The sequence below is a fragment of the Platalea leucorodia genome (genome assembly GCF_965183815.1).
Source record: "Platalea leucorodia genome assembly, chromosome: 21".
NCBI lineage: Eukaryota > Metazoa > Chordata > Aves > Pelecaniformes > Threskiornithidae > Platalea > Platalea leucorodia.
Genome location: NC_138843.1, coordinates 5874223 through 5899548, shown reverse-complemented (window position 1 = coordinate 5899548; position 25326 = coordinate 5874223). Strand labels below are relative to the sequence as shown.

The window sequence follows — 25326 nt, the reverse complement described above, 5'->3', positions numbered from 1 at the left end:
TTTATTAATTTAATATTAATTTAATGAATTAGTACTAATCTACCATACTCGGTAAATATTATTTATTACTAGCAGTTAGCATTACATCAGTACTCAGCAATACTAAATTTGATTGCTAACCAATAACCCTGACAATCTCAAGTGCAATTTGGTGGGTCATTCCGAGTTCGAAATGCTTTTTTGTCTCCTCATTCTCCTAAATGCTCTATCACTGTAAACATCATTTAGCAAATGCTGTTCCGTGCCGTTCTCTCCTATACTCCAGCTAGTCATGGGGTCAAACTGAAGGGTCACGGTTTTCCCTCATTAGTTCAAGGGAACAGCGTTGATCCCTGCTAATCTGAGAACAAATCCACATTTTTAGCTCACTACATCCCATACAGGACATTATTTTCCATGCTGCAGAATTAGTATGCCACCTTCTCATGTTTATCTGTACATTTATGTAAAGCAGGGAACACTGGGAACCTCGACCAACCGCAAAGGAAAAGCCCATTAGGAAGCAGTTCCCGCATACGCGGAAATTTCTGTTCAGAGTGAAAATGGCTAAAAATCTGCATTTTATTTGATGAGGAATAAGTGGCATCATCCAAAGATTTGCACGGGCATCTGGACTCTTGGAGATTGTTCTTAAGGACGTAATCCCAAATAAATAGGATTGGCTGACTGGAGAGTTAATCCTGAAAAAACTTACTTTTTCTTCATTAAACAAGCATTCTCCAGCCCCCTCCTCCTTTAACCATGTTAGCCCACCTTCTTTTGGAGGACTGGGAGAATCAGTCTAGATAGAACGGGCTCTCTTTAAAGCAAGACAAAAAGGACGCGACTCAAGTGCTGAAAGACTAGTTATCCTCTCGGATGTTCTGCTGTATCTGCCTCCTGCAAAGCAGTAAAAGAGTAGGAGCAGGGAAAAAACCCAAATAAACAAAAAACCAAGCGACCAGGTACAGAGTCAGAAGGACGAGCTGAGCGTGTAGGGAGGTTATCAGACCCCAGGAACAGATCCGAACAGAAGGCAGCGAGGGATCCGGGCGCAGACGACAGGGCCGCGCTCCCTTTAAGCGCAAGGCTTCGCATTTGAGGTCCCAGGGCCCGCTGCCGCTTGCGACGGCTGCTCCCAGCCCGTGAGCGCTGCTGGGGAGCCTGGAAGGAGCCGCCGGGCCGCGCGCTGCTCTCCTCCATCGGGAAGAGCTACCAAGGGGGTAACTTGCTAAAATACATTCCCACGTACAGGAGCGTTACAGTTGCCACAGAGGTACGTTCAATGGCAAACAGGAGGGAAGAAAGGCAAGAATATATTTCCTAACTATCTTAAAAGAGCCATTAGAAGCCGATACGCGGGAGCAAAGACAAAGTTAGACAGGGACGAGTAAGCATTAGGTCAGGAAATTTAAGGATAGAAGATTAGAAGTAATATCCAACAACAGAAATAAGCCTGGAGAGAAAGCTTCAGGTGAACAGCTTGTCTGCTTTGCAGGATAAAGTCTTAAACCAGGGAGACTGCTACGGTACGGCTACACCACACGTGCTACAGAGACAGCAGCTCTGTAGAAGGCACGGGAGCATGAGAGGATTTAAAGTCTTTTAAAAATATATGGATGCAGCCTTGAGCTGAACACCGGGGTGCCTTTCACAGGACTGGCACAAATACTGATTTGACACAACGAAAGTTTTAACTAACAGGATCGCTTGCTGCCCCTTCCCTCTAGTCCTCAAATTACCACAGCCAGCTCGCACAAGATTAGTCTTCAGCACGACAGCTGCAAAATACATGTAATTTTTTTAAACCTTCACTCATACTGACATTCAACATTTCCTTACTTTATAGAAAAGAGCGGTAGGACAGTTCTCTCTGCCAGAAAGAAGCAAAATTACCTCGACCGGTAGCTGATAAACTAGCATTGATGAAAAGCTTTCATTCAGCAGAGTCTGCCTTGTACACAGTGCGTGCTTTCAGTCCCCGCAGGAATTAAAATGTGTTTTACTCATGAAAATACGTCTCTGACTTGGAAAGTTCATTGCAGCTAGCCTCCTTTCACATGGGAAGTAGAACAAGGGTGTACATTTACCCATGAATTTTAACTTCAAAAACGTTTTTCATGTAATATTATCACCAGAAAACAACTCGCAGCCACGACACCGAAGCCTCCGTATGCGGGGTTGAACAGGCCCGTGTTCCCGGAGTCCGGCCGTGTCGTTCATGGCTTTCTTCCCTTCCTGACCTGCTCACTTTACAAGCAAGAAAACTCCTCCCTTTTCTTACTCAACAGCCAGTTCAGCAAGTTCAATTTCAGATGTGAATCAAGCTCACTTTTCCTGGGCAGAACCACCTGCAAAAGCTCTGCAGGCCAAAGCCAGACTGTACGAATGCAAATTCATTATTTTTATTGATTGCACAAAATTTCATCCAACTAGAATTCAGTAAAAATAACACTGGTAACACAAACAGGGAGATAAACACATTCCCTTTAACTTTGTTAGTTTTGCAAAGCAAAGCGGAGGAAAAAAAAAAGTTGAGCCATCTTAATGGAATGGTTCCAACACACTTTGCACAAGATAAAATCAGAAGTTTTAAATAACCAGGAGCCTCTTTTTACAAAGTTACCTTTGCAGAGTACAACGGCATTTCGAGGGTTTTCATCCTATCTACCAACATCAACCACGCCAGTCCATCCCTCCATCTCCTCCAACCAGTGCCCTCTAGAATTAGGGAGGCTGCTGTTTCCAGATAAAACAAGAAAAACCTGACTGGGCATGACACAGCATAAGAAATGTAGCTTTTGTGCACTCAGGTGGTACGTATCCAAAAATCACGCTGTCTACAGAAAAAGATGCAAAACCTTAGCTGTACTGGACCGGGTCCTACCCCGTAGTGAAGCTGCGTAAGGGCCGCTAAAATATGCTCATATATTATCTCCAAAGGGGATTAAACTATATCAATGTAACCATCCATCCACAGAGCTTGGGACTATTGTTTTAGTAGAAAATAATCAAAACGGTTTACCAGTGCAAACAGCGTGCAGGACAAACCTACGGCTATTTCACATTGCAGCTCCGTATTACAAACGTTTGTAATATTTGAGGGCAACAGGACGGTGTCATTACCAGCGACAGAAAGAATTACTGGTTTCAAAAGCATCCCCGCACTGGTACTTCTCCAAGCAGATGAACTTGATCTCAGACGGAACAACAGACAACGCCACTGTTAATATGTTCTCATGTAACAGCTGCTGTATATTAATAAAAGGTAAGTTTTGCCCCGATTCCACTCAATTATTTTTCTTAAGTATGTTCTTTACTAATCACCTGCTTAGCAAGATATACCTCAAGTAACAACTGCTTTCTCCGTCTTGGGGATACAGTCAATGCTGGCTATGCCCGTCCGTCGCATCCATGGCAGTAGGCTGCGATAAGACAAACTAATCCAGTTATTATTGCAGCAACATGAGGAAGACATCAGGGTCAGTTAAAAGGAATATTTTATTTACTTACCTGTCTCGGTAAGCAGGTAAAGTTATTTACGTTTCTTTGGACGTGATAGGAGTCCTGGGCCCCTTTTTGGTACTTTGAACAATCAACTCCTCCATACGAATGAAAAACATTAATAAACTTTTTAAAGGACTGAAGGAAAGAGAGCGAGCTGGACAGGGAGAGTAGAGTGGTGAAAACAAAAAAGTTGGCACACAAGTTGTCAGCAATTTAAACTTGATATTCAATGCATCAAAATATTCGTATCAACATCTCAATCATCTAAGTTCTGGTGCTACGTATGCTTACAATATATTTAGATTCAAATAAAAGTAAAGACATCACTAGATACTAAACAAGTTTTAAAAAAGAAATAGTGTCAGAACAAGATTGCCATGGTCAAAAGAACCCCTCCAGTATGGGTTATAGACTGCTAGAGTCGAGATTCAAAGGCCCGTGTCAGCACCTCGCCCCTTAGACGGGACACCCTGGCAGCCTCTTACTGGGTGAGGACACAAGACGACTCTGCAGCAAGAACGAACTGGCTTTCCACAAGTTTCATTCTGTATTCCCCTCAAGATCCAGTTCCTATCAAGATCCAGCTCTCAGCGTGGAGCCCGCAACAAAAACGCAAGAGCGTCTCCACTGAAATGACTGGAAGGGGCGTAGCGCAAACGCTCCAGGCAGGGGCTTGACGCAGACTAGAAGAATCTCTGCTTTGTGAGAAACATTTAATTCAACACAATGAATTACAAGAGGACAGATTTACAGAATAATAACCGTAACAGACTGTTCAAAAAGGAAAATAATTTTCACTGGCTGCAGCACCAGGTAAGGTTCCCCAAAGCAACACCTGGTAGAGCAGCAGCAAAGTACAATTCAGTCTTCTTGCAGTACTCCAAATGAGCAATATCAAAGATTTTTGTATCTTCAAATCTTTACGAAAAGAGTTAATAAACTATCAATCACTTTGGCATGGGATATTTTTCAAGGAGCTTAAACCTACTCAGATCACTAAGCTGAACTACTCCCAAAGGCTATTACTTTCCAGGCAATTCCCCTGTCCCTTGCTGTCACTGCTAATCATTCTTACGTGATAAAGGCTCTGGGAGCTACTTTCTTCCCCAAGTTTTGGGATACCGACAACTTGTACAATTGGTTAGTGGCACAATATTTAATCCACCACTTTATACTGTACTCTCAGCTGAGATGTCCACGCAATGGATACCCTAAGACTAAAATAACTTTTGCAACCTAACCCACACAATCTCCAAGCTATAAACTCTCATCTTCCTCCTCTCTCCTTATCTCCCCTCCCCAGATAAATCCATTTTTAGCCACAAGTTACCCCAATATGCTCACAGATGTACTAGAAGAGACTGAGGAATCAATCAAGGTACCCATGGTGAAGCCAAATACTTATAAACACATTAAGGCAGGTTTCACATCATTTCATTTTTGGACACAAAATGCTGGTCACTTCACTGCACATGCAAATAAGAAAGATTTAATACTTAATAAAAAGCTTTAAATTCCTTTTTAGATATCAATTATAGAAAAATCAACCTTTTTCCTTTCTTGTTTTAAAAGAGGTCAGAACATTACTGCACACGAAAGCAGATGTGTAGACACACCTATTGGAATGGATCCCCTTCCCTCCACACACACAGAGGTCAGGGTTCTTGGCACCAGAAGAGAACGGAGGAAGTTTTCCTCATTGTCAGTCAGAAATGAGTCATCCTTCCATTCGAGTTGAGAAGGTCCTTCTGACCGGACTTAAACCAAAGCAAAATATACCATAGAGTGGGTATATTTATCTTCGAAACTCTATTCGGCTATGCTTGGACGTACACACAACTCCGTATCAAAAATGCGCACGGTAGTGCATTCAGTGTGGTGCTGGAACTAGCTAAAAAACCGATTGCCATTGACGTAAGACCAATTCCTCGAGTGTAACTTCCCCCTACTAATCGAAACATCGGGTGGAAGAGGCACTGGCAGTTCATCTCTGAGACTACACTTCCAAGACCAATGTGATCTTGCGAGGAAAAGGAAATTCAGTGACCCGAACTGACACACGGAATGACAATCCACAACATAAAATGACCTCCCTACAGTCTGGTACAAACAGGTAGCCTACAGCAGAGTAGCCAAGGAGTGAAACAGCATCTCTCTCACTCGGGTTCGAGAGAAATTTGTTTCTATGGGTCATCGTTAAAGGTACTTTGATAGAAAAGCTTAAAAATGTATTACCTATCACTGACCCACAACAACAACAAAAAAAAAAGGACAGGAAATTTGGTTCCTAGTATTTTCCCTCCCACCATTTTATATTCCTTTATTCCCTCCCACTTTTGCATTCCCGATTACCCTATCCCTTTAAAAAAAGGAGGGGGAGTAGAGTTTGGTCAAGTTCCATCTTCAAAACTACCCAGCAATTACTGAACCATCAGCTTCCCAACGTTTCCTGAAGCGTACATCAAAATGCTCGTAGGTACAGTTGGATTGGTGGTGCAATTTGCTTGGCAGACACTCTTGGCTTTGTTGTGCTGACCCTGCTGATAGGGTTGATACTGGGAATTCTTAGATGGAACTCCCTAGAAGAAAGAGTAAAAAAAGACCTGGTAAGTCAGTAAGAACTTTTAATATCTTTATAGCAAGTGAGCCCCTAAAAGAATGAAGCACCATTGAAGCACCATTGCTTTATCATATCTATTTTTTCTTTTTTTTTTTACATATCTATTTCTTTATCTCCTGTTTTTCACCTTCAGCAGACAGTTTGTTCTGGTTCTTTGCTGTTGCCAGACCTTTGTAGTAGAAAGGAATGCAAGATATTCGCTGTCCAAATAAAGCTACTGTTAGCGATGTGGTAAAACAGGGAAATACAGAGAGCCCAGATATAAGATGGTATCTCCCAAAGGCCAAACAGATTTCACGTTATAATCAACCTTTCCGCTTGAAGGATTGCTTAACATAAATCACTCTTCCTTCTACCTGAAATACAGCTGCCACGCCCTCCAAAGGGGCTTTTCTTCTGCTATTCATCCTAAAAATTCTTTTTTTTTTCCCCCCCTTCCACATTCTCGGTTCTTGCCTCACAGGCTCTGGAGCCTACATAACGAAGCACCCGGGGTATTGGCTATCCTATTTCAATGACAGAACACTAATTGCTTTTCTTAGGCTAAAACTTAAAAACGATCAAAAATGAAAATCAGCGAGTTCTGTTTTCATCTCGCTGCATGAGCTCCACCGACGCGACACACAGCGCTCCTGGCTAGGCTTACATCAAAGGAACGCAGCAAGGAAAAACCCTGCTTCGTAGCATGGCGCGCTGGCCCTCTCTAGCGCAACATAAAACATTTAAGGGAACTCCTCTCGGCCTCATAGATCTGCTTTTTTCTGCATTGCTACGCGGTAACGACTCATTATTCAGAGCTATTTTGCTTTACAAGACAATTAAAAAAATTCTAGTTGCACCTTTAAAAAGCTCCACTGCAAGTGGAAGTCAGACATTACTTGGGAAGAAGCAGCAAGCCCTTTGTGATACTTTTAAGGGATGCACAATGTAAAGGCACATTTCTGTGAATCCTGTAGTTATTACTGTTACGCTACCTTAAACTTTTCAGATGTTTCCAGATTTTGAATACATCCGTTCTTCTGTTACTTTCAGTTTATAAATTCCCACCACATATAAAGTCTTTTAGCAACGTCCTTCTTTGGATGGTCAGGTTGCCTTTTCCTAGCTTTCTACAAATATTATTTTAAAAATTCCACAAATGTGCCCTCTAATAGACCCTGCAAGAAAATGTGTGCTAGAAATGCAAAAGTGAGAGAAAAAGAAGGCAGGCAGGGGGAGAAACTGAGTCCGTAAGAGAGCAGCTGTCCCTTCTGTCCACAGCGTCCTCTCGCCTATCATAGGAAGTAATAAATAAATAAATAGGGGGGGAAAATTGACATCACAAGACAAATAAGTTTAAGAACTGATCCACTTTGAAGACAGAATCCTTCGAGCACTTACGTACACGTTCTGGTTACACACTCAGCCCGTCTGACACAGACAGAAGGCCCAGAACACTCCGTCACAACGCAAGCTCTCACCAGTCATCACACACATCAAAATATTTGATTTTTTCCTGAAAGCATGGCTCCTACACCTTTAAAAGTGCACCCTAAAAAGCAAAGATTGGTCAATATATACTACGATTCCTTCTGAAAACATTTCTGCCTTCAGTGAAGTACAGTTTAAGGTGAGAAAGGATGCTGTCACGTTACCTGGACTATACATTCTCCATCTCCTGGTCATGGTCCTGCTCCTCCTCCTCCTCCTCCTCTTCTCCTTCTTCCTCGCCTCCTTCTTTCTCTGAAGGAGCTTCCCCATCCCTTGCTATCTCCTCTACGTGGGCAAGCATGTCGGCCATCAGGGCTTCCTCCAGCCTCTTCCGCACTTGCTGCACCAGCTCCTCTTGCTTCCTGTCCCAAACCAACCAACACCGACATCAGCCCTCCGAGCTGCCCCTTGCAAGGGAAAGGAATCTTAAATCCCTCATGCCCCCGGCGGGGCAGACCGGCATGGCTGCGAAAGAGCCCTCTGTAAGAACGGCACTGTAAAAAAAGTGCCTGGCATTATGCTATAAGCGAAGCTGCAAGAAACACTTTAAGAAGTCATCCAATAATTTCTATTACAAGTCCTTCGCATTGATTGCACCGATTTTAATTCTGGCTGAAGTTTTCCTAATCTAGCAGCTGACTCAGGACTTTTTTTTTTTTTAATTCCTAGTACTAACATTCATTTAAACAAGAACAAAATCAGCCTACCCTGCAGATTTCCAAAAATGAGACTGGAGAAAATTAAGCTTCTGACCATTTCAATCTTCTTGCTCATTCCCCTTTTGAGCCACAACCTGAAATTTTACAGCTCCTTTTCTGTCAAAGTCACAGTAAAGTGAAGAAGTGATCAACGATCTGTGGCTCATGGGACTCCTATTTCATCTCAGCCCCAGGGAATCATAAAGTTATAAACAGACCATTTTTCCTGGTCGCTCATGTATAAATCAAGCACAAAAAAAAAGTCATCTTGTATTTCAAAAAGATTTATCAAACAGTCAAAACAATTACTACCTTTAAATGCTGTTAATGAATGCAAAGGAGCACGCTTTCATCTTAGTGTCTTTGGTATATTCAGTTCTCTATCAAGTGCTTAAAGCTGATTTTGACCAGTCTTGATTTAGCAATATAATTCATTACTGAAAGCAAGCTATACCTAAATAAATTGCGTCGTGTTCGCTGCCACCGCAGCAGTCAGTGCTTTTATTTGCTCCTGTGCTGACCCAGAGCAAGGCGAAGAGCATCGAATCGCACTGTTCAGGACTTCTCCAATCCCTTCTTTGCTTAGGAGGTGCCTTAATCGAGGTTGCTCAAATTCAGACACCTCTTTCAATAAAAGGAGACATACTCTGACATAAAAACAAATACGAACCTGAAACCTCAGAGTAACTGAGCATGGTCAAAATAAAAGTAATGGGGTTTAAGTACACGCCTGCATGAGAGCAGCTTCGTGTAACAATTTTTTTCTACTCTACTGATAAAGAGGCATTCGAATTAATTCAGCAAGTCGTAGTGCTCCATCAGACATGTAAGCTTGCCATTAAAAAGAAAAAAAAAGGGGGGGGGGTATTGTTTTACCACAAGAAACCTTGTTCCAAGACAGTAAGTGATATTTCTGGTTAATACCTAATATCTTCATCTGTCACCATAAACGCTTTGCAAAGTGGCTGTGAGGTGTTTAGCCAAACTCCGGGGTTCTTCTCTACGGCCGCAGAGAGCTGCCCGGTGATAGGCATAGTGCTCGTGTGCAGAGCGCTAGCTATAGCCGAGAGAAGGGTTTCATCAGTGCAGCCAGGTCCAACCCCTGCAGGTGGGAGGAAAAGCGATAATCAACATTGCACCAGGCAAAGAACAGCAAATCAGGACAGCAGGCATGATTTTGATTTTAATGGCAAAGCATGTGCTGTCATTTCAAAAGCTAATACAACGTAAATCTCAGCCCTAAGCACTTCTAACAGCATCTCTACAACTCTCTCCGAGGTTATTTCAACCTCATTCTGTTACACAACAAAAAAAACAAAATTGGGAATGGAAGCTGTTTCCATTCTGCTTCTGGAAAATGAACCAAAAAAAAAAGTCAAGCAGCTTTGCTTCAGTATCCCGAGGACGGAGGGCACCGAGGCGCCCAGCCAGAGCACTCACAGCTCCCGCTGAAGCAGGAACGCTCCACAGCGCCGGAGAACAAGGAGGGCAAACCCACCACCATCCGACCGCCGCTGAGTGCCATCAAAACGCCACCCCTGGAGTTAAGGGCAGACTCTGATTACCTTGTAAACCTTTTGGAAGGTCCATTGTTTTCACCAGCTCCTCTGCAATGTCAAAAGCATTCAGTCCACTTAATTTCTTCTCCCAGAAGAGCTGACATCAAAGAAAGTGTTTATTGGCACAAAGCAGAAATGGCATTGACAACTACACAAAGCACCTGCTTGCTACCAAAGGGGGGGAGAGCACCGCTGCAGACAATTTTATATTGGATTTACTACGGAAGGGGTCTGCCGGGTCCGACGGCAGGGAACAATCCGCGTTGCCAATCAGTCCCACAACTCTGTCCTGATCTGCTGCCTTGAAAAAAACCTTTTTCTTCCAGGGACTGGTCGCCTAGGGAAAGCTTCTGCACTGGAACAGCAAGGCGAGGCTTGCTGGCTTTCATCGAAGGGCACATCGTGTGGGACAGCCTCTTTTACACTGCTACTCCTCTCCTGCCGCCTCACACGTACCACAGAAGTTTAGGAATGCAAGAATTGTATCCAAGCTCTTCCCAAGGTAAAGCATTATTTTATTCCTCTCTCGCAGTTTCTGATGAGAACAACCATGTCTAGTCCTTCACCGGATTTTGAACCACAGGTTCTCCTCAAGCTTAAGAACACGTGAACGCAGGGGTCGGGGGAAAGTCAGATACTATACCTAGCTACACCTTCGACTCAATCTATATGTGTAAGGATGATCAGTGAATAGCTGGAGTACCATTTGTCTTGCAAGAAAGCAATTTTATCTAGATTTTGAGAAACTAAGAATTTAGCCCACACAGTCCAGGCGTGTCCCCTTTTCGTGCCTGTCAAAATCGGAGCGCGACTGAACTCCCGTTACTTTTCCAATGACCAGCTCCCAACAAGGGGAACGAGGACGCTCGCAGCCAAAGCCCATCGGCTGGATCTGCTCTAGCCCATGACTTTCAAATAGGCAAATTTTAAGCCAGCGCATGCTGGGACTTCGCACCGCTTTCAAATTTTGAAGAAACATCTGGAGCCTGCTGACCAGAGGGTAAAATATACTACAGTCCGGTAAAATATTTTAAAGTTGTAATTTAACAGACTCTTAGATGTATGATGCAGAGAAAGACACAAGAAAGAGCAAGTTTGCCCTATTCTATGCTATAGAATAGAAAATAAAATATACAAACCAATATGTATATATATTATACATACAGTATAACCATATTTTTTATATATATACATATATACCTAAGAACTTCTCAAGGACCTTCTCTGAAACCAGGCTCCAATGTTGTCATAAAGAGGATAACGTAAGGAAAGCAGAAGCAGAGTCCAGGAAGCTGCTTTACAACGAGTGGTAACGGAGCAGCGGAACTACACAGGCCAGGTTACACCACCTTTGCGTGCTGGGGGATGGCTCTCACGCCCATCTGCACTCACAGCTCAATCTGCTCCACAGCAGGGACACAAATCTCTACCCAGCTCAGTGTTTTGCATATCAATGTCATATCTTCAGCGTCCTCTCTTATTTTCTTAACTAGCCAAGGGGTTTACAGGAATAGGAACATCACTATGAACACACATGCTCTACTTCCTTAGGAAACCACGCTAAAACCCCACCAACCTGTTTAAAAATCCAAAACCAAACAAAACCAAAACACACCACCCAACTCCATTTCCAACAGAACCTAACTCACACTTCAGAAAGGTAGTTTTTAAGTTTGCAGAAAAGGTTTTCAATGTGAGAGGTGGGTATCTTTTAATTTTATTGAAATCACTTTCCCTCTTGGATATATTTTGATTCCACCAGACCTGCAAGAGTTTAAAATGTACTGATAACTGATACCGATGACAGCACCTGAACAGACTCATGAGCTGAGCATCAGGTTTCCAAAAGGTATAAAGATGGACTGGCTACAGGAAAGGACTCTCGGGATCCCTGGTGCGAGCTCTGTGGAGGCAACAGGCCGTCAGCTCTAGGTAATATCAATGAAATGATAAATGCCTTCCAAAGGCTGCTTTGAACGGGTACTTCTTATTTTACCAGCGCCCAGCTTCAAAGCCGCCCTTGTCCTAAGCAGGCTTCTCGCATCCTTTCACCAGATGAAGTTAAGCTGAACGTTTTCCTTTAATTTTGGTGTATTCTCGTTTGCAAATACACAGTGTGATAAGAAAAACACTTTGATTTTATATTAATAATGACATTCCAAGTGAATTTATGACCTTATTCATACAGGTAGAGTTAACTACTAATGACACATGCATCTGAAGAAAAGGCCCACGCAGGGGGTGCAACCCCTTGCACTACATCACAAACGTCACGTTCCATGCGGTCTCTACAGGAACAGGGATTTCTTGAAAGACAGAATCCTAACTATATATTGGAAACGGGTTTTGTTCCGATTTTAAAAGCTTGGAGCACTGTAAGTTATTGTTTCTGAGATATCAGAGACTTCAAATTGCCATGGACTATTTGTTCAGCATCACAAAATTAGAGTGGTTTATTTTGGGACCCTCCCAGCAGAAAAACCAGGACTTTCTTCGTTCTGGAGAAGGTGGTACTAAGCTGCAAGCCTTACCTGCCGGGGCTGGTCCACAGCTTTCTGAGGATCACTCTTCACCTTATTGCTGGGATGGTTTGTGATCTTTGTGACAGGTTGTTTGAATATGGAGGCTGTCTGTCTGACAGGCAGTGCCGTGTTCAAATCAGGCTTGCCCTAAAAATTTCAAACAAAAGGAGGGGGAAAAAGCTCAGAAAAATATTCTCAATTTGCTAAAATGCTACTACAGCCGTAAAGATGTACAACGGGGAAAAGAAGAGTTCATGGACTTGAAAACTTGTCTCATCTCAAGCTGTATGAGTTAGACTGCTAAAAATGCATAACTATGTTCAAATCTTGCCTTAGATCTATCAAAATGAAACGAAGTTTTCCGCTCTTTCACATTCTACTTAAGATACCAGCCTCCCCTCGTTCTAGTTTATACACGTTGGTTTTATCCCAATTTTGACAGAATTTAGGAGTCAGAACACTGAGTTTGCACTTCGACAAGCCACCTGTAGATCACTAAACCAGAAGATTTTGACACAATATTTGTAGTAATTAGAAAAATTACAAAGTGGGATTTAGAGACCATGTTGTGAATCCAGAAACCCTTCTAAACCATTCTGTTTAAATCCAGTTGTGGACACCAATAATCAAATCAATACGGCTGGAACCTCGATCACTTTTTTTTTACGTTCAGTTTTTAACAAAACTCAGTTTTAAAACAGAGCTCATAACAAACAAGTTTTCACTACATGACTGCATTTCATGTTAGTGGAAACACAGGCAGAGCGCTCCTCGTCCCCGAGATCCAACACGCAAGCCTTGAAATGGCTGTAGGACACACTTTGTTCTTGAGGATGCAGACACCGCGTCTGCTTAACATATTTATTCATGAGATGTAGAAAAGATGTATTCAGGACAAATATCATTGCGAATCACCTGTGTGCTAATCCATTTATAAGCCAATGATAACTATTTGTACATTTATTGAAAGGTTTGGGCAGAATTTTTCGCCTGTGTGTGTCAGCTGCTGGTCTCTGCAGCAAGGCACGTTTCTTTTAAAATATCACTACAGCACCCAGCGCTGTGAGTACGTGTTCCGGTCACTCCGATGATGATGATTCTTGACTGGTTGACATACTTAGAAAATAAGCATTATGCTGTTTTTCGCATTTAATGTTTAGGTGTATAGACATAAGCTTTTGGGTTCTGAAAAAGCTTTTAGCATCCGATTAAGATATTTAAGAATGACTTGAGCCAATCTATCCAGACAGGCAGCGTATCAGTGTCACTGTAATCTTGACTGAACCTTAACAATTCAAATTACCGGGTGTCAAACACAGACTCTTTTATTTTGTTCTACAGATAGGCCTAGCCAGCCTCTTGTCTCTTCAGCTTTTTGCCCAAAACGCATCCCCTCCTTAGATCAATTCCAAAGCCGAGATACCAGCATGGCCTACGGGCGGCTCCGGGGAGCCGCTCGCGGGGGTGGCGTTACCCCCTCATCCCTGCTGCCCCGTGCCACTCTTCCCTCTTCCCCCAAACCGAATGCCAGAGCGGAGCTGCTGCACGGCCACGGGAGTCAGCTGGAGACCTGGGGCTCTGGGGGAGATCGTGCTGGAGAAGGCGATCTCACGCTCCGGAGAAGTGAAGAGAGAAAGATGCCAGCCCTCTCTCCAGCCCTTCCGTACAGAAGATTTCACAGCACCGCAATGTTCTTCCACAGTACCAGTACCCTGGAAGGACCAGTGAACTGCAGCATTTGTCCAACACCCCATAACAGAGATGCTGTTATCTCACACAACTCGAGTTTCACACATTAATTACAAAACGCTTAATTTTCACGCTATCACAGATATAGTTCCGAGAGGCAGCCTGGCAGACGGAAAAGGGAAAAGCTGCCACTGCATCTTAGTCTTACTTTGGCTTGGTTGGAACAGTCATAGCGCATCCTCTGTCTGTTCTTGTTCATTTTATTCATCAACATTTTTCCTGTGCGGAAGTCAAAGGTGCTCAGGTCCATCGAGCTGCCCAGGTAGCGTGCCAGCTGGGGCTTGCTTCGGAACTTTTTACCACTTGGGCTGAAAAAACACAGAAAAGAACCAAGGAGGGAAATTGAAACGCTCTGGACTTCAATACCGGCGCTTGCTGCAACTCGGGAGAGGCAATTTTTATGTCCTTCATGAAAAACAATGTGTGCCGAACTTCCAAGAATGAAGCTCACGTTAAACTCTAAGTGGATATTATTGCTTTCATATCAACTCCTTCTCATGATTATTATAGAAGAGACAAATTAAGTGCAGACCGTGTTAAAATGTTTTTATACGTAAAGAGGAAGATTCAGAGCAGGTATAAATGAACATAGCATAAGTCACACAATAACCGACGTGGGAGAGATCAGCACAGAGGTACTTATCGCTTGGTTGTCTCAAATAATAAATACCCATTTTCAAGCATAATTTCTTCTCCCGGGAGTCTTATGTTTGACCAGCACCGCAAACATCTCCTCGGACTCCTTTCCCCCGCCCCCCGAACAGCACATTCAGCTTTGATTGCAAGGCTTTGGTAGCATTCCGAACACTTAACTTCAGGATTAGACAGGAGCAAGGAGCAAGAACAGAAGTTAACTGCTGACAAGCTGCAAAGCAAAGAATTACAAAGCTTAAGTCATGCAAAGATAAAGGTCAAAACCTTGGAAAACTTTCCATTAACAGCAAAACAGAAGAGAGATTCTTTTAAAACACCTGGTTTTTCATGAAAGACTACAACCTGGCAAGCAGGCACAAACTACTCCAACTCCTTGTTCTTGGTTTGGGTTTTTTGTTTGTTTGTTTGTTTTTAAATAATCTAACATAACCTTTTGCACTACTACAAAAAGCACTGCTAGGTAAGCTCTTTCATTTTTTATGCATAAAGCAAAAATAAGCCAATGTGTTAGGACCGTGTATAATAAGCCAGTGGGTAGAACTATACAGACCATAAGCACGAAGAATTCTTCGCGTTCTCATTTAGCATCATAACAAGGCCTCTTTATTCCCTTAATTTCTCTCATCTCTGGTTTTCTGCATCTTACAGTTTGCATATTCAATCTCACTACCCATCTGGTAGAAGCCCACTCCACGTGCGTCTATCATACTGAACACGGGGTAGTTGGGTGAAAGGCATTTTAAGACCAAAAATGCCAGTTACCCCTCCACCCCTATTTAACCATTTTCTTCTTTTAAAGAGCGGTTAGTAGTGTTAGAACATTTTTTTTTCAGCCACATTGCATGGAAGCGGGGCGATCTCCTCCCTAGCCTACAAATACCCTGCACTCTTGATGTACCAAGGATCTCATTCAGAAGAGGTCGGGTCACACCCCGGTGAGAGCTCACTGGCAGGGTGCCCACTGCACACGGTGGTGGCACCCGGGAGTTCAACAATCACAGAATCATCGCAGAATCCTAGAACGGCCTGGGATGGAAGGGACCCTCAAAGCCCACCCAGTCCATCCCCCCCTGCCATGGGCAGGGACATCTACAACCAGATCAGGGTGCTCACAGCCCCGTCCAGCCTGGCCTTGAGTGTTTCCAGGGATGGGGCATCTCCCACCCAATATCCAACAACTCAACAGCCAAGCGTTGAACGTGAGATAACTAGAAGCAGTACCTACATATTCCTCTCTGTTTTTTTCTACTGAGGAGAGAAGTGGTATCAAGGCAACTTATACCTGCCAGAGACAAATTAATGCCAAGGGGGTTCAAATGCTTTCTGAGGACAGTTGGAGCTCTGTGATTAGGGTTACCTTCTGGTATTCCTGAAGCCAGAAACGCAGGCTACTTCTTGCAAGGTTTCTACTTGAAGGCCAAGAATAACTCGAAATAATAAAGTTGTCACAGGATGAGAGGAAAGAAGTGTTACCAACTCTTTTGGCAGCACAGACCCCGCTCTACCACAGCGGTGGTGTTCACAGTGGTAAGACACTAACAGCCTCTCTGGGGTCCTCTCAAAGGGAAAAAAGCTCCAAGGAAAAAGTCTCTATTTAACACAATATCTGCTTCCTTGAAGCCTTTATTAGGGGAAGGTCTGGAAAAAACAGCATAAGCGTAGAATTTCTAGCATGGGACAGTGGCAAACCAATTAGTTCAAGTCAGACTGTGTATGCAAAAAAAAAAGATTTAAAAAACTAGAAAGAACCAAACTATTAAAAACCCTCCGAAAACTGAGAGACAGGGTTAATATGAATTATACTAAAACTGAAATCTGAACAAGTCTCTCAAAGGACTTATGACCAAACGGTCGTGGTCATCTCCCACACAGCATCTGCTTAGGAAGCTCCTGGCCCCGACTGCTCCCACGCCGCTCACCCTGCCCCGTATCTGCTCCCCGCCACCACCACTGCTCAAGCATCAAAGCATTCATGCAAATGCACAGTTAACCGGGGGGGGGGGGGGAATAATCCATCTTCAGAGGGCAGGGAGAAGAGGAGGAAACACTTTATCGCTGGTTATTCCTCAGCTGGAGCAGTTCACTACGGAGCTGCAGGAACGCTCAGGCCAGAAGATGACACAGAGAGCAGGAATAAGCAGACAGAAACAGAGACTGGGTCCAGACTCAAATTTAAAACCCCTTTTTGCAAATATAAAGGGAGTTATATGCCTCGATCCAGAAAGAGGAATAACCAACTCCAGCAGCTCCGAGGCCAGAGCCATCGCTGCCATCAGTGCAGCCAAGAAGAGAAACTCCTACTATGTGAAGAATATTACACTGCTTCCTCTTTCAAGGTCTGCAGCTCCAATTTACGGTTTAGTGTCTTAGTAATTTTTAAAATAATACATTACAATGAACTGTGCACTTCGAAGCGCAGCATAACTTCCAGAACAACAGAGCCAGATACACTCAGAGACAGTATTTTAAACAAACATAGCCCATCAGCTTTTTCATTTAGTATGCATTCTAGTAATTTTACAATGGATCTGAAAAACTGCTAAGTCCACATACGTCTAAAAAAACCCACCTGAAATGACTCAGAGTCCTGTCTCTTCCTGGGGAAGCTTGGCCCAAAGGAAAAGCACTGAAATGTTCAGAAGAAAAACTTTTATTCTGATTATGTATTGAAAAAGGCAATACCATACCAAGCTTCTCTGGAACAACCGCAGACCGAGGAACAAAGCTACAACTCAAAGCTGACAGCGAACTTGCTCAGTAAATGCAAACAGAAAGGAAGTGGCTGGTGGGCTCCGGGGCTCCCGGGGTCCCTCCGGCAGGAGCACGCTTGGTAGGACACAGCCATTGAGGGCACCTACAGACACCTGAGAGGGTCAAAGGGGAAAGACAGAAGAAAAAAAAAAAAAGAGGCAGCCAAAAAACCATAAAACTTGAGCAGCGGGATTGCTTGCTGCACGTCACAAGGCACAGAAACAGTAAACCAGCATTTACGAATTCTGAACGTCGCTAAAATGCTTGCGCGCCCTTTAAATGTCACAAAAGATGAAATTTATCTCCTTCCACTCCAGAGCAAAAGCTTTGCTCTGCACTCCTGGTTTTGATATACAAAGACTTTGAAGAGACCCAGGAGAGAGACATCTTGGTACAAAGCTGCAAAAACCAACCTCTTCTAAATAACACTGCCGGCGCTGACACTGCGAGCACGCTGCACTTGGCTCCTGAATTAAGGCCCTTCACACTTCACCGTGTTACGAAAAGCGAGGCAACTGCAAAGTTGCAAACGATTTTACATGCTCGTCCATCAAAAGCTCCAACGCATTATCTGCTCGCGCAGCCTGCCTCGGCGCTAACAAAACGAACCCGAGGGGGACGGAGGGGTGCTATGGCCAAACCCAAGCCACCCTCGTCTGTTATTCACGGACTTTTTGGGCGCGGATTAAGCCGAATGCGTGGCAGCCTATTGAAGGGCCGGGGCCGCCAGGTGCCCGCTGCTCTCCATGTGCAGCTCACCCTTTGTTTCCTGCCTTATATTCTTAAGGAGAGATCAACTGCAAGCCCAGGCCCTCTCCCCTCCTCCCTCATTACACGAGTCTCCTCCCCTCCGCTCTCCCCATTTAGCCTAAGCAGGAGCTGCACAACTTGGAAAGCAAGGGACAAAAGACAAAAAAAAAAACCAAACCCGATCAAACCCAGGCATCGCCTGCCTTTTAAAGAAATGGAGACAGGAATCAACTAGGTAAAAAGGGTGATGGATAGCCTATGCCCAAAGCCTCGTTTCCTCAGTGGAGGGTGACGGGTATAAAGCAAAATGGGTATAACGCAAAATGTTTTTCCTTCTCCATTTCAGTCGTGGTCCCTCCTGCGCAGCGCTGGGGAGTCACAGCCCACCCCAGCCGCCCTCCGCTGCACTTCTCTCTGCTCCACGCAAAGGCCGGCGCCGGGGGCCCTCCGGGTGCTGTGTGCCCCCGACACCGCTTCCTAGGGAGAGACGCGGACCCTGGGTCACCGCGCACGCTGCCGCTGTTAGCCCCCCTCTCTCCCAGCATCTTCACGTTATCCCTGGCTGCAGCACCCGCACCGACTCCTGCCTCGGTGGTCCCACACGCCACCAGCTCGGTCGTCCCGGGACAGGCTAGCGCAGCCATACTCGCAGCTTTCACCAGCGCACATAAAAAGCACCGGTGTGAACCAGCGGGACCAGGTGACTCCTCCGGCTGCCAGAACCCACCCCACGTCTCCACACATCCGTGCAGCAGCATCTCCCTGTGATAAAACACCTCCCTCCATAAACGGGTGCCCTCGGCTCTGCACGGAGCAGCCTCGGGGGATTGAGCTGTCCCTTGCCACCGCAGCTGTCCCAAGCAACATTTACATTTATTAGGAAGCTCCGCACCACCGCCAGCAGCAGCAGTGTGTAAGAGATGCTCCCTGCCCCGCAGGGCAATGGGGTTGTCTTTGTTCAGTAACTTGGGCTCCGACAACAACAACAACAAAAAAACACCTAAAAAACCCCCCACACCACCAAAACCCTCCCCAAGAACCAAAAAACCAACTTTGATACACACAATGCACACAAAATGTCTCCAATTTCCAGAAGCACCCCGCCCCTAAGCAAGAACCCGAGCAGCGGTCCCGTAACATAGGAACGAGCCCAAATGTAACAGCCACTTTTATAGGGCTCATCTCAAGCATCGTAGGAGCTGCGGGTAAAACCGAACCACCGAGCAAGAGCCAAGTACGGTCTCAGTCAAAGCATTCTCCTCCACAATTCTTTTGGAGGCAAAAAAAAAAAAAAAGCATACAGACCAAAATGTACTTGGGGGTGTGTTAAAAACATTTTCTTCCACTTTTTACGTAGGTGCTGCATAGGTCAGAAATTCACAACAAAATAAGCTCCACCCAAGAAATCTGTTAAGTTTTCCAGAGCAGCGATGTCAACAACTCCTTGAAGCAGAGACGAGCAGCGATCCCAACCTTCTCAGACACTTGGTCATCAAACCTTCAGCAGAAAAACACTACGAAGAAAAGCCGCACAAAGCAGCACTAAATTCTCCTTCCCCCAGGTGAGAACACCGAGTTTGAAGAGAGCCTTTGTAGCCAAAACTCTCTCAGAAGACAACCCGCCACTTTCACAAAATCCCCGATACGCTTCCCTCCCTGAAATCCTGCATCCCTGCACCTTTCCTGCTCGCTCTGGATTTGGCCCGCAAGCCCCACCACATCAGCCAGAAACCCTCTTGGGTTTCCCAACTCTTAAACCACAGGCAGACGAGAGAATGCACTCCAGTTAAAAAATTTCTGCACGATCAACAGCTGGTAAGCACGAGGTTATAGGACTGTTCTAAAAGCCTGCCCAGGGACTTATACCTCGAGGAGGGTTTAATTTCCAGCCAGCAACCGGCTCGCACAGACTCACATCTCACGGGCTGAACGTACTCGGCACGACCCATTTGTCTTGTCGCCCAAAGCAGAATTCATATTCCACAGAAGCCTTCGTGCGGAAAGCACGCGCTGGTAGTGCGCAGGGTTACAAGAGGAAACCTCCACATGGAAAGCGTGGTAGCCCCAAACAACGGTTCAGAAAGGCAGTAACTGCCACCCCGCCGCTGGCCACCTTGGCTCAGCGTTAATTCTCAAGGCTGGTGACCGCACACGAGAGCGCTCGTTTCCAAACCACGCACGCAATTTTCCACAAACACTTACTGCATCTGTACATTCAGTGTAGCCGGACAAAAAAATTCATCCAGGTAAACAACAGGTAGAAATAGCAGAGGTATTAATAAATTGGCACACACGTATTTTCCACTCTGAGGTAAAGCAAAATGCAACAGTAACCAAAAATTAGCGCAGCAGGGCCCTGTTATACCTTTGATCTCTGTCCAAACTGATAGAAGGGGAAAATCCATTACAACTTGGGAATAAAAATATGCTACTTATCCTCCCTCCCTCTCTTTTTTAAGTTCAGCTCTGAGACCACAACTTTACAAATAAAATAAGCTCTCGGGAAAACCAGGGATCTTCCGAGCTTTCAGCTGCACCTCCTCCGGCTGCTGCCGGGGGTCTTTTCCTCTCCGGCAGACTCCAGGCTGCGGCGGTGGAGCCGGCACTTCCAGCTTCACGCTCTGGAGGATGATAGCCGCTGGTTCGCTCACCACCCAGCACGGCCACGCTTTCCTCAGAACCATAATCTGATTTAAAAAAATTAAACCTAACGCGTGCAGAAGTGGATCGCATACATTTCGCTGGCTAGAAAGGCCAGATAAGGACACCTGGATAACTTCGGCTACGCTCTTCCAGCTCCCGATGGACCTAAGTTTCACACATCAGCTCGCGGGTGCGCTGAGGCTGCCTCTTATGGGTGCGGGAAGGATCCATATGGCCCACCTACAGCCATACGAGACATACGTTGATATTAATAGAAATCCTTCAGGCAGAGCAAGCAGCTCCCCGGCCATATGCTTCCCCCAGCAGCAACGCCCGCGGGGTAACGCGCCCCCAGCCCTGCCCCTGGGCTCTCCCCTACAGCAGCAGCCCTCGCCCCCGGGCAGGCAAATGCTTCTTTCTGCACCCGACCCCAAGTTCCCGCATATACAGAAAAAGCAGCAGAGAGAGGGCGGGCAACCGCTCTCGCCGATACCCTGGCTGCTTCGCAAACACCTTATTTATTTGACGTTGAAAAAAAAACCCGAGGAACCGAGTTTGCTAGGCAGGAGCCGCTCTGAAGGGACGAGCGGGGCTCCCGAGAGGCCGCTGACAGAGCCCCCCCGAGACCCCGACGGTACCTATAGGCGCTCGTGCTGCCTATAGCCCCGCCAGCCCCCGCGCCGCGCCCACCTGTAGCGACGGACAGGCCCGCCGCCCTCCCCGCCGCCCCGGCCCGGCCTCCCGCCGGGCGGCCGGCCCCGGTCCCGGCTCCGCGGCTCCCCGCCGCCCCGGCCCGGCCTCCCGCCGGGCGGCCGGCCCCCGCCCCGGCTCCCCGCCGCCGGGAAGCGCGGCCCGAGCCCCCCCCCCGCCCCCGAGGCGGAGGCGCCGCGGCCCCGCCGAGCGCTCCCACCTCTTCCGCTCCATGGCGGCCCGGCGCGGCCCGGCCCGCGGCCGCTCCCTCCTGGCTCCGGCCGCCGCCGCCGCCGCCGCCGCCGGCTCTTCCCGGCCGCCGCGCTCTCCTCCCGCCGCCGGCTGTTCCGCGCTCCGGCCGCTCCCGCCGCCCTCCCCCCCCCGCCGGCTCCCCCCCCCCCCCCGCCCCGGGAGGCGGCGCTGGGGCCGCGGCTCCTCCCGGTCCCGGTGCCGGTGCCGCCCGCCGCCCTCCCCGAGCGCGGCCTCCGCCGCCGCGGGCGCCCGCCGGGCCCTGGCGCCGCTCCGCGCTCGGCCGCGGCCCTCCCGCCTCCTCCACGCCGAAGGCGGCCGCTCGGCTCCAACCCGCCCCCGCGGTTCCGCTCCCGCCCCTTCCACCGCGCCGCCGCCCGCCGCGCCTGGATCCCTCCGCCCGCGCACGCCGCGGGGATATAGTCCCTCCCCGCCGCCCCCCGCTCGGCGGGAAGCCGGCCCCGCAGCCCCCCCCCCCCCGCTCCCCCGGAGCCACCCGCCCCCCCCGCGCCCCGGACCGGCCTTACCCCAGCGCCGGGCGCCGCGGCCCCCCCCCGGTGCCCCGGCAGCGCCGCTTTGGGCATCTTCCCCCGCTCCCGCCCCGGCCGGACTGGCGGCCCGACCCCCGCCCCGCCCGGCGGCCCGACCCCCGCCCCGCCCGATCGCGCCCCCTGCAGCCCCGGACCCGCGCGGCAGCACCGAGCACCGCCCGCCCGCCCCCCCGCCCGCGCACCGGGGGCACCGGACGCCACGGGGCTGGAGACGGGGACGCGGGGCACGGAGGGGCCCCCCGGCAGGTAGCCCCCCGGGCAGGCAGCCCCACAGAGGGGCCCCCCGGCAGGTAGCCCCCCGGGCAGGTAGCCCCCCGGGCAGGCAGCCCCACGGAGGAGCCCCTCGGGCAGGTAGCCCCCCGGGCAGGCAGCCCCACAGAGGGGCCCCCCGGCAGGTAGCCCCCCGGGCAGGCAGCCCCACGGAGGAGCCCCTCGGGCAGGTAGCCCCCCGGGCAGGCAGCCCCACGGAGGGGCACCCGGGGCAGGTAGCCCCCGGGCAGGCGGCCCCCCCGGCAGGTAGCCCCCCAGGCAGGCAGCCCCCCAGGCAGGTAGCCCCATGGAGGGGCCCCCCGGGCAGGCAGGCCCCCGGGCAGGCAGCCCCACGGAGGGGCACCCGGGGCAGGCAGCCCCCCGGGCAGGCAGCCCCCCAGGCAGGTAGCCCCCCGGGCAGGTAGCCCCCCAGGTAGGCAGCCCCACAGAGGGGCCCCCCGGGCAGGCAGCCCCCAGGCAGGCAGCCCCACAGAGGGGCCCCCCGGGGCAGGCGGCCCCCTGGGCAGGTAGCCCCCTGGGCAGGTAGCCCCCAGGCAGGCAGCCCCACAGAGGGGCCCCCCGGGCAAGTAGCCCCCCGGGCAGGCGGCCCCCCGGGCAGGTAGCCCCCAGGCAGGCAGCCCCACAGAGGGGCCCCCTGGGCAAGTAGCCCCCCGGGCAGGCGGCTCCCCCGGCAGGCAGCCCCCCAGGCAGGCAGCCCCCCAGGCAGGTAGCCCCATGGAGGGGCCCCCCGGGCAGGCAGCCCCACGGAGGGGCACCCGGGGCAGGCAGCCCCCCGGGCAGGTAGCCCCCCAGGCAGGTAGCCCCCCGGGCAGGCAGCCCCACAGAGGGGCCCCCCGGGCAGGCAGCCCCCCAGGCAGGCAGCCCCCCGGGCAGGTAGCCCCCCAGGCAGGCAGCCCCACGGAGGGGCACCCGGGGCAGGTAGCCCCCCGGGCAGGTAGCCCCCCAGGCAGGCAGCCCCACGGAGGGGCACCCGGGGCAGGTAGCCCCCCCGGGCAGGTAGCCCCCCGGGCAGGCCGCCAGCAGAGGCAGCCCACGTCCTGGTGTTACCCCCCCACGGCACCTGAGACCCTTGGAAGAGCGGGGTCCGTTCTGCAACGCGGCTTTTTCCGAGACGGTTTTTCATTGCATGGGGGCAGCGGCACCGCTCGGCGTAGCGCCCGTACCCCTCCTCCCGGGACAACGTCCAGAAAGAGAGCCATACAAAAGAAAAACCCACAACAAGGAGGAAAATCTGCTCTGGAGGAGGTGGTGTTGAAGACAAAGCAATGGAAAGTTTTTCAGGAAAAAGCGTAAACCACAACCTATCGCAGACGGCCAAATCGCCTGCTGCAGTGCTCCCGGGAGAGAGGCGGCCGGTTAACGTCCACCCGGAGCCCCCAGCCTTGGCACCGTACAACCCAGCACCGGTACGTCGCCAGCGGGGTGTTCCTCACCCTTATCCACGTGCTGAAAAACACTAAGCGCCGCAAGGCAGCCTGCCCTCCAAAGCAAGCCAGAGTAATTAACTTTCCTTTAACGAACGAACGAGGTTTTTGTTAAGAATCCTGCACGGACCAGTGGTCCTGAAGCGATCGCCGCCGCACTTCAAACTGGCGGCGCCCGCGGGAGCGCAGCCGGACGCTGCCCCATCGGCAGGGCTCGCCGCCGCACCGATTCGGTCTCTTCGAACTTCCAGCGCTTCCCCCGGCCCACATCTGTGCAACAAGCTGTCCGTAGTTTTATTTATTGGGTTTTTTGTGTTTTTTTTTTTTAAACAGGGCTCGCTCATTTGTTTCAACCTCCCTTATTTGGAAAGCGGGAGGGAGCGCGAGGAAGGACGCGAGACGCGTGTCGCAGGAGAGAGGAAACCCAGAGGCCCCCGCGCACGGGGTCCGAGTTGTCCAGACCCGGGGGTAGAAATTGAAAACGACTTCCAAGAGCTGGGTGTGCCTGATGCTTTTGCTTTGTACAGGAATATTTTTATATTTAAGCTAGGTGAGGGTGGGGATTTTGTCTAATTTCATCAATACGGAGCCCGCTGTTGCCCTGAAGGCATCCCATCTCTCAAGGGACTGGTTTTGGTTTTGTTGGGTTGTGTTTAACGTTGGCTCCTTCTGGGCTCACACTTATGAAATATCTTGTTCTGCTCTCGCCGTTATTTCCTGCAATTTTGAGCACATGGATCAGAAAAGTTCTAATTGCCAGTATTGATCAAAAGCGCATTATTTTTCCTAAATGCACTTTCCCCTTTTTTTTGTAAAAAGAAAATGTCACAACCCAGCCACAGTCATACTGCTCTAACCAAAAACTTGTACTGAAATACAGCTTCTTGCTTAAAAACGAAGTAAGTGTATGAGGGGAAACTGAGGCACGGAGTGATGCGGTTTGCTGTCGTTTAGCACAGCAAACGGGGAAACTGGGAGCAGAAGTCAGCACGGGTGAGAGCGCAGCGCCGCGCGCCTGGAAGTGGAGCCCTGGCCCCCGCAGGCTGCGGGGTAACGCCCTCGACCCTGCCGGCGGCTGCACCTGCGAGCGAAAGCACGCGTCGAGCCCTGCCCGTACCTCAGCCCTCTGCTCCAAAACCCCAGCGACCCTCAGCACCAGCGATGGAAACTGGTACCCTCCTTCCCACTAACCACTCACTGCTTCCTCTTTCATTGATTAAAATCAGGGCCCATGGCACCC

The 25326-nt window shown here is 49.0% G+C and overlaps 1 protein-coding gene across 4 annotated transcripts; it reads right to left on the bottom strand.

Moving 5' to 3' along the window:
* Positions 1-4180: 4180 nt before the first annotated feature.
* MBD3 (methyl-CpG binding domain protein 3) lies at positions 4181-21944 on the bottom strand. Of its 4 annotated transcripts, XM_082331171.1 has the most exons (9): positions 21813-21944; positions 21028-21142; positions 17328-17384; positions 14253-14412; positions 12365-12502; positions 9840-9930; positions 9199-9376; positions 7741-7938; positions 4181-6065 (listed from the first exon to the last, which is right to left on the bottom strand). In XM_082331171.1, the coding sequence occupies exons 4-8, from the start codon at positions 14352-14354 to the stop codon at positions 7746-7748; spliced, it is 702 nt and encodes a 233-aa protein (XP_082187297.1). In that variant the 5' UTR covers positions 14355-14412; positions 17328-17384; positions 21028-21142; positions 21813-21944; the 3' UTR covers positions 4181-6065; positions 7741-7745. The 4 variants fall into 4 exon arrangements, with proteins under 4 accessions (XP_082187297.1, XP_082187295.1, XP_082187298.1 ...); XM_082331169.1 differs by lacking the exon at positions 21028-21142 and having other exon boundaries at positions 21813-21943; XM_082331172.1 differs by lacking the exons at positions 21028-21142; positions 21813-21944 and adding an exon at positions 21593-21610.
* Between the last annotated feature and the right edge of the window lie 3382 nt (positions 21945-25326).

Coding starts and splice junctions, on each gene's coding strand:
- MBD3 (XM_082331169.1), bottom strand. Junction 9,377..9,839: donor CCTTCCAAAAGGTTTACAAG/GTAATCAGAGTC, acceptor TCCCACCTGCAG/GGGTTGGACCTGGCTGCACT. Junction 7,939..9,198: donor GTGACAGATGAAGATATTAG/GTATTAACCAGA, acceptor GGTTTGGGACAG/GAAGCAAGAGGAGCTGGTGC.